The following is a 14,705-nucleotide window of genomic DNA, read 5'->3' as shown; positions in this document are numbered from 1 at the left end:
AGCCTCCAGAGTGCTGGTAATATAGGCGGCATAGATGTAAGTCCCAAACCTGAGAAGAATGAATTCTAAGAAAAATGGAGGTTAAGAGTAAGAAAATTTGGGCTGGGCCGGAGATTTAGCTCAGTGGTTCTCCCGCCTGCCTTTGCAAGCTCAAGGACCTGAGTTCAATCCCCAGTACCAACAAAAAGAAAGAGAAAGAAAGAGAGAGAGAAAGAAAGTAAGTAAGTTTGGTCTGGGATTTAGCTCAGTGGCACCGGGCCTGCCTTGAAAGTGCAAGGTCCTGAGTTCAATCCCCGTACCAAAAAAAGAAAAGAAAATTTACTGGGGGCTGGGAATGGAGAATGAGAATAGCTCCTGAGGCAGAGGAGTCCCGATTGTGTTGCCAACAAGCCCGCTTCTCTGAGTAAGTTTGTTTTTTGTTTTGCAGGGGTGAGGGGGGGGCTTGGTATTGGGGATTGAACTCAGGACCTTGCGCTTGTGAGGCAGATGGTGGCACCACTGAGCTAAATCCGCGGCTCTGAGGAAGTTTTCTAGATATATGGATGACATCATTGTTTTTTTTTGTTTTGTTTTTTGAGACAGGGTCTCACTATGTAGTTGAGACTGACCTGGAACTCACTATGTAGCCCAGGTTGGTCTCAAACTCACAGCGATCCTCCTGCCTCAGCCTCCTGAGTGCTAGGATTATAGGCGTGCGCCACCACGCCCAGTTTGGGATGACATCATTAACCTTTGTGGATAATCTGTAGTTTTAGTCTTCTTTTTTTTTGGTACCAGAAATTGAACTCAGGACCTTGCGCTTGCCAAGCAGACTTGGTGCCACTGAGCTAAATCCCCAGCCCAGTATTCTTAGTTTTAGTCGTACTGCTTTTGGTCTTAGTGGGTGGAAGAGGATGTCCCACTCCCAGTGAGATATGTCATCTATACATGGGCAAGCCCAAAAGGGTGGCCCCAATAACCTCAAGTTTCTGTTCATCCCTTAGGGAAATATGCACATCTGGCCCTTGTGACTTTAACCTGTTCTTTAGATGTACCTACAGCCACAGCTTTGATGTGTCCTTATCCTCTGCGATGACTTCCTCAAGGTACACTGGACTGAACAAAAACATAACATATAGCTGTGGACTGGTCTACCAAATGGGAAGGTCACAAAAATAACATAGTTGCACATTGCTCTATTGCTCTATCAAACAGGATGTGGCAGTCTGTCACGCATGTATTAACCGAGGGACTCCCAAAGTGCGAAGGGAGAGGTGACCACCTGGAGTCACTCGACTTTACACAGTCACGTTGGCTATCACATAAGGGTGCCACAATTGGGAATAACTAAGGTGATTTTCAAGATTGGCAGGAGTTATCTGATTACCACCTTTTACAACATCCGGTTCCAAACCTCTGTCCCCTTGGAGTGACACGTGGAAGTCTCCAGCCATTGTCCTAAACCTGTAATCACCAAGGTCCCAGGGAAATCAGAGCCTCATATGAAACTGCTGCAGATGTAAGAAGTCATTTCATGGAAACCAAATCACTCAAGTCACAGCTGGGCATGGTGGCGCACGCCTGTAATCCTAGCACTTGGGAGGCTGAGGAAGGAGGGTGCTGTGAGTTCAAGACCTACATAGTGGGCTACACAGTGAGTTCAGGTCAGTCTCAAAAAACGAATAAACAAATCACTCAAGTCAGGAAAATTTCTCTGGTGGCACAAAACCAGGACTATGATAACATCAGTTGGATACCCAGCCCACTGCAGTACCTCATAAAACTAATTTCTATTCTTTTGTGATAGTCTGATCCTCTTCATCAGAGTGTGACCCTCCCCAGCTACTCGTTTGAGTCCTTTCCTTATTTTCTCTCACTGTACTTTCCAATCAAAGCTTTTGCTTGTAAATTCATTTTGTCCCTTTAGTTTTTTGGGGTTTTTTTTTTTTTTTGATACCAGGGATTGAACTCAGGTCCTTGTGCTTGTAAAGCAGGTGCTGGAACCACTGAGCTAAATCCCCAGTCCCGTCCCTTTAGTTTTAATGTCCATTGTCACAGAGCAAGGACTCAGGCTAGCTAGTGACAGTGTGAGGATAATTTTGTGATACCTGTGCATAGACACTTCAGAATTCTGCCTGTCCTACAATTATTCTTGCAGACCTCCATTCTAATAATAAAATTCTAGGGAAAATGAGTGGCTCATGGGAAAAAAAGCACCCAAAGAAATAAGGCATCACAAACAACAAGTGGGAGAAGCAAGAGAATTGAGATAATGAAATTATCTCAGGCTGGGTGTGGCAGCACCTGTAATCCCAGCACTCAGGGGGCTGAGGCAGGAGGATGGCCACAAATTCAAGGCCCGTCTGAACTAAATAGCAAGATCCTGTCTCAAAAACAAAACAAACAAACAACAACAACAAAACCTTGAAATGATTACAGACTTCAATATGTTTAAAGAGGTAAAAGGACAAGCTTAAAAACAGCAGCAGGGCAAAATACACACAGGAGACCTGAACTATAAAGAATGACTAAGCAGACTTGAAGAACAAAATAGAAATCCTATAAATGAAAAGTGTAACAGAGTATACAAAAGCCTTAACACAACAGCGTCTGCTGTTGACTAAGGGTGTAGCTCAGGGGTAGAGGACTTGCCTAGAATGAGTCCAGAAAGGTCCACTCCCCAGCCCTGCAAACAAAACAAGACAGGTGTGAGTAAAATGAGCATAGAGGAAGAAAGATGCTGCTGCTATAACAAAATGCCACAGGCTGGATAACTTAGAAACAACAGAAATTGATTTATTTCTTACAATTCTGGAAGTTCAAGATCACAGTACCAGCATATTTAGTGTCTGGTGACGGCTGCTCCTAAAATGGCATTTTTGGTCGGTCACCTCTACACTGATTCATATGTTGCTCATAGTAAATCTTAAGAGATGAAGGGCTGGGGATTTAGCTCAGTGGTTCCACCACCTGCCTCGCAAGCACAGGGACCTGAGTTCTATCCCTGGTACAAAATGAATAAATAAATATTCTTAAGAGATGATCCTGGGGCTGGGGATGTAGCTCAGTAGTGTTATGCCTTGCTGGCAAGCACAAAGTCCTGAGTTTTATTCCCAATGAGAGAGAGAGAGAGAGAGAGAAGTGACCATCTAGGAGCTGAAAATATTTTAAAGAATAGAACAGCTAGGCATAGTGGTGCACACCTGTAATCCCAGAACTGTGTGTGACTGAGGCAGGAGGAGCCCTGTCCCAATATAAAAATAATGAGCGTATTGGGCATGGTGATGCATACCTGTAATCTCAGACTTATGGCTGGAGTGATTCTCACTGAGAAACCAGTTTCCTCCATCAACACCGTTGGCAGAATCTAACAGGAAATCTCTCCCAAGGCAGAAAGAGAGTTTTTAGTCTCAGTTGCAGGATCAAAAGCAGTTTATAAAAGAAAGAAGGATGAATAGAGCTGAAAGACAATATTATCCCTCTTTGTGTGTGTGTGTGTCTGTCTGTGCGTGTGTTACTGGGGATCAAACTTGGGACCTGGCGCTTGTGAGGCAGGTGGCAGCACCACTGAGCTAAATCCCCGGCTGAAAGACGAAATTTAATAACTGGTATAGAAAATATATCTAGATTCCAGTTCTTATGGGAATTTCCTGTAGTGAGATTTAAAAGTTCACAGAAGATTTGTTTCCACAAAGCATCAGAGAACTAACAAGGCAATGAATAATTATGGGGCCAATATCTAAGAGAAAGCTAGTAAAAGAGTAAGCTTGGCATGTGTGCTGTTTTTTCCTAGGGTCATCTGCCAATTCTGGGTGAGTGCCTGTGAGGCTAAGAATCTGATCTCGAAGCTCGGGATTTAGTTCAGTGGCACCATGCCTGCCTTGCAAGCGCAAGGTCACAACAACAAAAAAAAAAAAAAAGAGAGAGAGAGAAAAAGAAAAATAATCTGATTCCTGTATGCCATCATGCCTAGCTCAAATTTGAAATTTTTAATTGAAAAAATTAATTCCAGCACTCAGGAGGCTGAGGCAGGAGGATTACTGTGAGTTCAAGGTCAGCCTGGGGTACATAGTTCAAGGCCAGCCTAAATTGCATAGCAGGAAAAAAAAATTTTTTTTTGAAAATTTCAAAACACTAACAGTTATGATGTCATTGAAATAACTGGGCATAGATTTTACAAAAGAATCTTTAAACTTTTACTCTGGAAATTAATATTACTGAAATAAATTAAGGGAAAACACCCCAATAAATGAAAAGCATTAGTATTTACTGACTGGAATACTCAGTATTGGTAGGCAGCAATATTCCCCAAACTGATTTACACATCTATCATAATCCCTATCAGAACTGTCCCTGGCTTCTTTGTGGAAATTGACTAGTTGATTCTAAAAATTTACACGGAAACTCAGAAGCCCCAGAATAGATAAAACAGTGTTGGAAAAAAAACAAAAAATAAAACAAACAAAAGGCAAACTAAAAACGTGGTTGGAGGACTCATGCTTCCTACTTTTAAATTTAAAACAAGGGGCTGCGATTTAGTTCAGTGGTGCTGTACTTCCTTTGCAAGTACAAGGTCTTGAGTTCAATCCCTGGTGTGTGTGTGGGGGGGGATTTAAAGCAACAGCGGAGTGTGGTGGTACATAGGTGAAATCCTAGCACTTTGAAAGGCTGATGTAGGAGAATCTTAAATTTGAGCTCAGTCTGGGCAATTTAGTGATTCAGCAAGACCCTCTCTTGAAAAAACAAAACAACAAAGGCTGGGGATGTAGCTCAGTGTGAAGGCCCTGTACACTTCAATAACCTGTATTGAGGGAAAGAAAAAGTACAACAGTAATCAAGAGCGTACAGTGTACTACTGGCATAAAGATGTACACCTCCATTTCAACAGAATAGACTTCAGAGTCTAGGAACAACCCAGAGGTCTATGACCTATTGATTTTCAACAAGGCTGCCAAGGCTGTTCAATGGGAGAAAGAATAATTTTTTCAACAGATGAGATTGGAGCCAGGCACGGTGGCGCATGCCTGCAATCCCAGCAGTCGGGAGGCTGAGGCAGGAGGATCACTGTGAGTTTGAGACCAGCCTGGGCTACATAGTGAGTTCCAGGTCAGTGTCAACTACATAGTGAGACCCTGCCTCACTGAAAAACCCACAAAAAATGGGGATTTAGCTCAGTGGTTCCACTGCCTGCCTTACAAGCGCAAAGACCCGAGTTCGATCCCTGGTACAAAAACCAAAACAAATGAGATTGGGACATGTTGATAGACACACAAAAAATAATGAAGTTGAGCTCTTACTTTATAATATGTACAAAAATGTACTCAAATGGGTCAAAGCCAGTCAAGGGCGCAAACAGCTATTGTTCTAGTCACTGGTAGGGTTAGGCAGGAAGATTACTTAAACCCAGGATTTGATAGTAAGATAGCACTTCTATGCAGACAGACATCAAACGCAGCTAGTGTCTAGCTAGCTTCATTGCTGAAGGATCTGCCTAATATACGAGAACCCCCGAGTTTGATCCCTAGCATGGTAAAAGGAAATGAAACGAAATGAAAAACTCTCAGGAAAGTCTTGGATGTAACAAAAAAACAGATATAAATTTCTCAGAAAACAAGGGAGTAAGCGTGTATGACACTGGATTTGCATTCCCTCTCTTTTGTTTGTTTGTGGGGACAGCAGTGGGAGGGATCAGATAACAACAGAAGACTCTGACAGGCTCCGGTGCTCTGTCCCTCATTAGAGATCCACCGCGTGCAGAGGGCGGTAGATGTTGGAAGCACGAGGTGGGGAAGCCAGGACGGGCTGATATTCAATGTGTGTTCATTTATTTTACACTTACAAAAGAAATAGCCCTCCCCTTTGCCCCATTTCCCAAAAAACGTCTCTTTTTACAAACATTTAAAAATTAAACCAAATGAAGATAGACAAGTTAATTTCAGTACAATTATTTTTCAGTGTAGCTGTTATAATTAGGGTTTAAATTTCCTACAAGTGACCAATGTCCAAGTGACTTATAGGGAAATCCTGATTATTGGCCGAAAGAAAAATTCCATATACAAGTTAGCAAATTGTAGTACAAAAATAGTCCATGTGTCGGAACAGCTTTCCGTTTACATAGGTCTCAGGTCAGTCTGCGGGCTGCATAACACCTAACGTTTCCGGATCTTCACTCACAAATGGCTCATTCGTCACAGCTGAAGCAGCAAGGTGCCTGCCCAGGCAGGGACTGATGCCCACCGTGGGGCCGTGCTGGAGGTGGCAGGCCCTCAGACCCGGCTCCACACACGGGACTTTGAGGGAGGGACGAGCTGGTCCCTTCCGAGGCAACATCAGGCCCCGGACTCGGGCACATCTGCCCACAGAGCTAGGCTGGTGCTGGTGTAGGACAGCCCGTCTCCTGCCAGTGTTTTCTCCTCCTTCTGCAGCCGGCCAGGTAACAGGTGGCTCCGGGCATCATGAATGGTGGGAGTGCGGCCCTGCTCTTGCTGCAGCACAGGCGAGCCAGAGAAGGCTACTTGTCTCTCAGGATGTCGAGCTGCTCCTGATACTCGGTGAAGAGACGCTGGAAACGGAGGTTCTGCCCGATGACTGGCAGCAGCTCCTTCAGCAACTCCCTCTTCCGCAGACCCTGTGGACACAGTGACAGCTGAGTGAAATGTCTGGGAGAAGACTTAGGGCACAGGGACGTTCCCGGTCTGGGAGAGAAGCCCCAGAGGAAAAGCGCAGGAGACCCTGAAGGCTGAGGATCCGGAGAACGGACATGTGGGGCAGGCTGCTCTTCCTGCTGGCGCTCTTCTCAGCATGAGGTCAAGACTGGGGTGGGCAGCAGCTGGTTTTGGTAGCTCTCTGCTTTGGCTCTTGCCCACGTCTCCCCTCGGTCACGCACACTGCTACCACAACCTGTGACAGGTGGGTTCTGTAGCACAGTCCAAAGAGCAGACCCTGACAAGGACCGCTGCCGCAGAGGGAAGATAATAGGCCAGAAAAAATTTATCACTGGAGCAGGCCCAGAGTCTTAAAAGCGTGACAGATAAACCTATATCAAGATTAGAAATGGTGTGAAAGAACTAAGTGCACATGTTAGGTTTAGCAATCCAAGGGCGGAAGAAATTAAGCAGGAGAATGGGCACTAGTAAAGGCCAAGGCAGAGCGGGTGAGTCAAGTGAGATGCAGGACTAGTCCCAGCCCTAACAGGGAGGCAGCAGGAAGGAAAAGCTGCACGGGAGAAGTAATGACAAACAGGATGGGAAGAGGGGCCAACATTCATGTAAAACAGAGGAGAGAGAAGGAAATACATGAGGAAATAACAGGAGTATACTCCATGTACTTAAAATGAACAGCTTATACTGAAAGGCTCCACAGTGTGCTGTCAGGTAAGATATGGAAAAACTCACATCTAGACATATCAGATTGAAACATACATAGTTTGAAGGTACCAAAAACAGAAAAATTAGAAAATTTTTAAAGAACAAGAACATGTCACTTACAAAGGAAAATTATCAAGATTTACAAAAAGCCGGGCGTGGTGGTGCACGCCTGTAATCCCAGCACTCCGGAGGCTGAGGCAGGAGGATCGCTGCGAGTTCGAGACTGGCCTGGGCTACCTAGTGAGTTCAGGGGAGTCTCAACTACATAGTGAGAGCCTGTGTCAAAAAACAAAATAAAACAAAACAAAAAACAAAAAAGATTTACAATAAAGCTGGGCATAAAGGCACATGCCGGTAATCCCAGCAGTCAAAGAGGCTGAGGCAAGAGGACTGCAGCAAGTTTGAGGTCAGCCTAAGCTAGATAGTGAGTTCAAGGCTGGCCTGAACTGCAAAGTGAGACTCTGTCTCAAAAAACAAAACAAAACAAAACAAAAACAAACAAACAAACAAAAACCAGCCAAACTGCTATTTACACATAATGGTGTCACAAAAATATTCTTAGGGATGCAGGTTTTGTTCCTTTTTTCTTTTCTTTTGGGGCGGGGTGTGCTGGGGATCAAACTCAGGACCTGAGCTTGTGAAGCACATGTGTGCCCCTGAGCTAACTCCCTAGCCCCTTTTCTTTTTTTTTTGAGACAAGGTCTCGCTCTGTAGCTCAGGCTGGCCTTAAACTCACAGTGACTCTCCAGCCTCAGTCCCCCAAGTGCTGGGATGACAGGTGTCTGCCACCATGCCTGGGAGGGCTGAAGGTTTTACTTAGTGGCAGAGCACATGCTTGGCAGCCACAAAACCCCGGGTTTGATTCCCAGCACCATTAAAAAAGATAAATTCATACGGCCAGGGATTTAGCTCAGCGGTTCTGCTGCCTGACTCGCAAGTGCAAGGACCTGAGTTCGGTCCCTGGCACCAAAAAAAAAAAAAAAAAGATAAATTCCTAGAAAAATATAATTTATTGAAGTTGATCCAGAAAGGAGTTAATTCTTATTGCACAGAAAACATTAGATATACCAAATTTTTGGTACTGAAATTGAACTCAAGGTCTTTACAGTGAACTATATCCCTACTCTCTTTTATTTTATTTTTTAAAGTTTTGAGACAGTGTCTCACCAAGTAACTAAGTTGCTCAGCCTGGCTCAAACTTGTGATCCTTCTACCTCAGGCTCCCAGGGTACTGGATTACCAGAATGTGCCATCATGCCTAGCTTATTTTTTATTTTTGAGATAGGATCTTGTTAAATTGCGCAGGCTCAAACTTGTGATCCTCCTGCCTCAGTCTCCTTACGCATTGGGATTGTAAGTATCACTGCACCTGCCTAGACATGCCAGATTTTTTTCTTTTTGGTACTTTGTGGGGATCAAACTTGGGCCCTTGCACCACACGGCAGAACCACTGAGCTAAATCCCTGGCCTGACTCACCAGATTTTTAAAGTAACTTCTAAGAGATTTCCAAGTATCAGATTGTTCCAATCTTATACAAATTCAGAGAATAAAAAACTGAAGAATTCATTCTACAGTACAAATATAAGCCTGAATTAAAAACCATTAACATGGGGATCAAACTCGGGCCCTTGCACCACACGGCAGAACCACTGAGCTAAATCCCTGGCCTGACTCACCAGATTTTTAAAGTAACTTCTAAGAGATTTCCAAGTATCAGATTGTTCCAATCTTATACAAATTCAGAGAATAAAAAACTGAAGAATTCATTCTACAGTACAAATATAAGCCTGAATTAAAAACCATTAACAATTTCAGGAGATGGAAGAATGCAGGTCTATTTTACCCATGAAACCAGAAATAGAAATCCTATATAAACTATTATCAATTTATTCCAATAGTGAATAAAGAAACTATGTCCACTTTCGTTTATCCAGGAAAGCAAGGAGAGTTTAATACCAGAAAACTTATTAATATCATTTACTATATGTGGTGTTTATCAAGAGCAATACGATAGGGAAAAAAGGCATGGGATTGGAAAATAGAAAATTAAATGGTGGGCCAAGATTTAGCTTAGTGGTTTTGCTGCCTGCCTTGCAAGTGCAAGGTCCCGAGTTTGATCCTTGGTACAAACAAACAAACAAAACACAAAAAACAAGAAAATTAAATGGTTATTTAAGGTGAGTGTCTATTACGTAGAGAAAACACAAAACTATTAAAAGTGAATAAAAATAATAGAAATGTGGAGAGAGCTGGCTGGTGACAAATACGTCAATGAAAAATGTGCTTAAACATAGGAGAGGTGAATAAGTAAAAACATCAAACAATATGTATTTTTCTAAATATATATATATATATATATGTCTAAATATATATAATATGTCTAAAATAAATCTGATAAAGGCATATCCTGGTTCTGAAAATTATAAAACTTTCTTTCTTTTTTTCCATTAAGTTTATTGGTACATTTAAGGTAAACAATACAGTCCCATCCATCACTGGGATCTTGCACCTTTACATGACGTATCTTGGTTCTTATTTTCCCCATTTCCCCTGCTCTGCCTTCACCCCCTTCACCCTTCCCATTTATGAAACCTTTGTTTCCATATGGGATTTTATTTAAAGACGTTACACAAAAGCCCAACTTGCTAACTCAGTGCATGGCCACGCTGGTCTTGACCTAAACTGTTCCTCCCCCTCCCAAGGTCTCATGTGTTCAGGTGTGAGCCTGACCGGAAGCGGTGGTCACTAAGCGCACGACTTGAGTGTGTTTTCGTCCCTGCTCCTCCTCTCTCTGCTTTCTGGATGAGCCGCTGTCCTCTACCAGGCCCTTCTACCACGCCACGTCTACCTTGGAGTTGGCCAAACACGGACTGAACCTACTCCAGGATGAGCCGAAATCAATTTCTCCTCCTTTAGTGTGGGTGTCAGGTATTGTGTGCGGGTGATGAGAAAGTGATTAATACAGAAAATGGTATCAGGGATGGCAGTCATTGTGGTAACTATACCTGACCATGGAGTTCAAGAGCTTTGGAAATGGATTGCAGGAACAGTCTGGAGAAGTCTGGAGAGGAGGCTATACAGAAATCCTAGAATATTGCGAGCACGTTTGATGTCACACCTCAGACCAGAATGCTGATAGGAACGCAGACAGTAAAAGGCTAGGGCTCAGGAGGTTTCAGGTGGGAATGAGGATTCTCCCGGCAACTGGACTAGAGCCCATGTGTTATGCCTGGGCATAAAATGTGTCCATGTCCTGAGACTTTACAGAAGGCTAAGATTAAGGGAGGTGGACTAACGAATCTGGCAGAGGAAATTTCAAGGCAGCCTAACATTCAGGCTGTGGTACGGGTACTACTGTTGCTTTCAGCAAGATTTACAGTGAGAATTGGGAGCGAAAAACAGTTAAATGATGTATATCTTGGACAGAAAGGAAGAGCGCATAGAGACGGGGCAAAGCAGTACAGTCGCTGAAAAGATTAGCATTAAAAATAAGCCAAATACTTTGCATGAAGAGAATAGGGCAGATGCCTTGAAGGCATCACAGAAACTGGCCAGATCCTTACCCATTGAAAGCTCAATACTTTTACTCCTTTTTTTTTTTTTTTTTAAAAAAAAAGACAGTGTCTCACTATGTAGTTCAGGCTGGCCTCAAACTTGCTATGTATCCCAGGCTGGCCTTGAACTCACGGCGATCCTCCTGCCTCAGCCTCCCAAGTGCTAGGAGTATAGGTGTGCACCACCACGTGAAAGCTCAATACTTTTAAAGATTGCTTTCAAAAGAAGAAAGGCTGAGGGCACCCTGCTTACTCAGAGCCACATAGGCCAAGAGAAGTTCTTCCCTGCGTCCAGCCATCCAGGTACTCAGAGGCCACTGTAGCCATGGTTCAAAGGGGCCCAGCTATTGCTCAAGCTGGCAAAAGACTTTAGCATCATCCTTGTGGTGTTGAAAAGGCATGTAGAATGCAAGAATTATAGGGCCATGCAGGCTTTCATTCAGATTTCATAAAATGGACCGGGAGGCCCAGCAGTGTGGCCCATGAGAGGGCAATGCATAAAGCTATGAGAATGAAGCAGAAGGTATAGTGGAGACCTCAGGAAGCTGGATGTATCAGGATGTGGACTGTCTGCTGGGGAAAGCTGCTGGCATTAAGTGCAGAGGGAGACAAAGAGTGCTGCAGTCAACAGGAGGCACAGCTGCCTGAGTCCTCTGGAGCTCACGTCTCACCACATTCTGCCCAGGGTGCTAGACCTGGAGCTATAGGATTTAATGTTTGTTCTGCTGGCTTCAATGTTGCTTTGGTCCCATTTCTTTCTATCCCCCGTTCTGTTTTAGAATGGAAATGTTTACCTTGTGCCATTATATGTTGGAAGTATTTAACTTTCTTTCTGATTTTTTTTTTTTTCTGAGCCAGGGTTTCACTGTATAGTTCAGGCTATCCTTAAAGTCACTATGTAGCCTAGGCTGGCCTTGAACTCCTGGCGATCCTCCTGCCTCAGCCTCTTAGGTGCTGGGATTATAGGTGTGTGCCATCATGCCTGGGTTTCTTTTTAATATTTAGAGAGGCTCACAGCTAACTGTTTGCTTTGAGCCTCGGAGGAATCTTTCGCTTTGTATTTTTCAGCAATACTGGAACTGTTAAGACTTTGTGACACTTGGGGATGAACTAAATGCATTTTGCATAATGTGATGAACTTTGCCTTTTTGAGGACCAGGAGCAGAGTGTTATGGTTTAGCTCTAAAGTGTCTCCCAAAAGCCTCATGTGTTTGAAGGCGTTTTTATATATTCTTGAGCCTGGCTTCTCATTTCTCTGATTCCTGCTATTAGGGGATGAGCAGTTGCCCTCTCCCAGGCTCTTCTACCATGCCATTTCAGCTTTGGAACGAGTCGACCACAGACTAAACCCAGGGAAATTGTGAGCCAACAGTGACAAAATGACTGTACAATTGTCAATAAAATGCTCTCAAGGATTTTCAATTTATATATTCTTGAGCCTGGCTTCTCATTTCTCTGATTCCTGCTATTAGGGGATGAGCAGTTGCCCTCTCCCAGGCTCTTCTACCATGCCATTTCAGCTTTGGAACGAGTCGACCACAGACTAAACCCAGGGAAATTGTGAGCCAACAGTGACAAAATGACTGTACAATTGTCAATAAAATGCTCTCAAGGATTTTCAATGGAACTTGACAAGTTAATTCTAAAATTTATAGAGGAATAAAAGGTCAAAATAGTTAAGACAGTCACTCTCCTGTCAGATATACAAGTTGATTGTGAAGCAAGAGTAATTTAGATCTTAGGAACAGATTCGTACTTTGATAGGTGAAGGAGAAGGCAAACAGATACAGTGGGTGGGCACTCAATACGTGGCACACAAACAACTGACTGTCCCCATGGAATCACGTTAGTGCTTCTTCAATTCACAACACATCTCCCAAAAGTGAAGACTGTGAGTGCCAAGAGAATCTAAACGTCAGAAAGTTCTTCTTTTTAAAGTAAAATAATGAAAATAGAGATGCAGGCCATGAGAGGCGGGCTACGAAACATAGCATGAGAAGGTTCACATACAATATGTTACATGGTAACCTTGAGGGAGAGTGTGATAGATCAAAGGCAGATATTATATATGCTATAAGGCAACAACCAAAGACAAAACCAAAACTTAAACACACAAAATCTCCCAAGGAATTAACAAATGGATAAAATGGAATGTTAGAAAATCACCCAATTCATTCAAAGAAGGGAAAAAGGAAGACAAACAAGATGATAGTGTTAAATACAGCAATAATTGTGAAATTAAAAAGTCCAAATTTAAAGGCTGGGAACATAGCTCAGTGGTAGAGTGTGCTGGTCTAGCACGTGTTGAGACCCTGGTTACTATTCCCAGGATCACAAAAGGAGATCAGGGGTGGGGAGAGAAAGAAGGAAAAGAGAGGAAAAAAGGCATAGATTTATCAGATTACAAATTAATAAACTACAAGCTGCTCACAAGAAACACACTTTACATAGGTGCTACTAAATTTACAAAGGGGTTATAGCACAACAAAACCACTGTACTCTGAAAATAGTTAAGTCAAACATGAACTTAATACACCGCCACTGCTGAACCTCACAGCGTAGGAGCACAGCACACTGAGCCTGCCCGCTGTTTCCCTGTGACTAAAGGCTGCCCGGAAGCCGTACTCCTGCCACTGCCTAGCATCATGAGGGTGCCACACATGTAACACCAGCCCCAAAGGTCAACCTTTGGAAGTGTGGTTCCTACTATGTGTAAAAGGTGAGTTGAACCATCATAAATTGAGGGCTGTATGTATATAATAACATAAATAGCTTAAAGGAAAGAAAAGGAATAAAAGTAAAGGCTAAATTTCAGAGCAAAGACTAGCAAGATCTAGGACCTTGTTCTTCCAAAGGTAACATCAAATAAGCAACATTGAGACAAATACATCTTTGTAGGAAATCTAGAAATTAGTAAAGAAGCAGCAAATGACAACCAACACACTCAAATTTAGCCGGGTATCATGGTGCATTCTTTTACTTCCAGCACTAAGGAGGCTGAGGCAGGAGGATTGCAACTTTGAGCCCAGCCTGGGCATAAGACTGTCTCAAAACAAAAACTAAAAAGGTCTGGAGGTGTAGTTCCATGTAAAGACCCTAGGTTTCATCCCTACTAGGAAAGCAACAAAACAAACTAGGAAATTTTATGGTACTTTGCTCATGCTCAATTCCTAGCTTCCCCAGGACAGTGTTGTATCATGGGAAGGAAGTGACTCAATTCCTGGTTACTCCCTTGAGATGGAAGGAAAAAAGAGGAACACACTTGCAATAATCAGGCTTGTTAGATGGTTGAGGGACTGGTTTCTGTTTTGCCTAACTCAGAGAGCAGATAGGAATAAGGGCACAGTTTAGATACCAGGGTGGAGGCTGCTACAGGCAGTGACAGACACTGGTGTTTGAGTGCTATGGAAAAGTGCAGCCCTGTGGGTGCTTGGGGTCAAGAGACTGAGGATATACTACATCAGAACATCTGTCCTAGTTTAAATATGGTTTATGAGCTGGAAGCCTGGTCCTCAGTGTGGTGATATTAAAATAAATTACATTTGTGGTGGCATTAAGATAAAGGAACTGTTAAGGTTAGGGCCCCGTGTTAGGTAATTAGGTCCTGGGGGGATTGCCCTTGGATAGGGTTAATGCTGGTGGTCTTGCAGAGTAAGTTCTCACTAGAGTGAGTTGTTTTAAAAAGATCAAGTCTAGCCCCTCCTGAGAGTCTCTCTCTGGGTTTCTATCTTGCCATGTGATCTTTTCTGCCATTATGACATCATCTACCATCAGGTCTTCACCAGAGTTAAGTAGAAGCTGCCA

The 14,705-nt window shown here is 43.2% G+C and overlaps 1 protein-coding gene across 1 annotated transcript in view; it reads right to left on the bottom strand.

The window, feature by feature from the left end:
- Positions 1 to 6,399: 6,399 nt before the first annotated feature.
- LOC104859852 (protein HIRA) overlaps positions 6,400 to 14,705 on the bottom strand; it is a 100,605-nt gene continuing 92,299 nt past the window's right edge. The window contains exon 28 of the mRNA XM_010620729.3: positions 6,400 to 6,607. Within this exon, the coding sequence (XP_010619031.2) occupies positions 6,491 to 6,607 (117 nt within the window). The 3' untranslated portion in view covers positions 6,400 to 6,490. The remainder of the gene's footprint in view (positions 6,608 to 14,705) is intronic.

This window comes from Fukomys damarensis, unplaced genomic scaffold (assembly GCF_012274545.1).
Source record: "Fukomys damarensis isolate Sample0158 unplaced genomic scaffold, DMR_v1.0_HiC HiC_scaffold_34, whole genome shotgun sequence".
Classification (NCBI taxonomy): Eukaryota; Metazoa; Chordata; class Mammalia; order Rodentia; family Bathyergidae; genus Fukomys; species Fukomys damarensis.
This window is presented reverse-complemented; position numbering and strand designations above follow the sequence as displayed.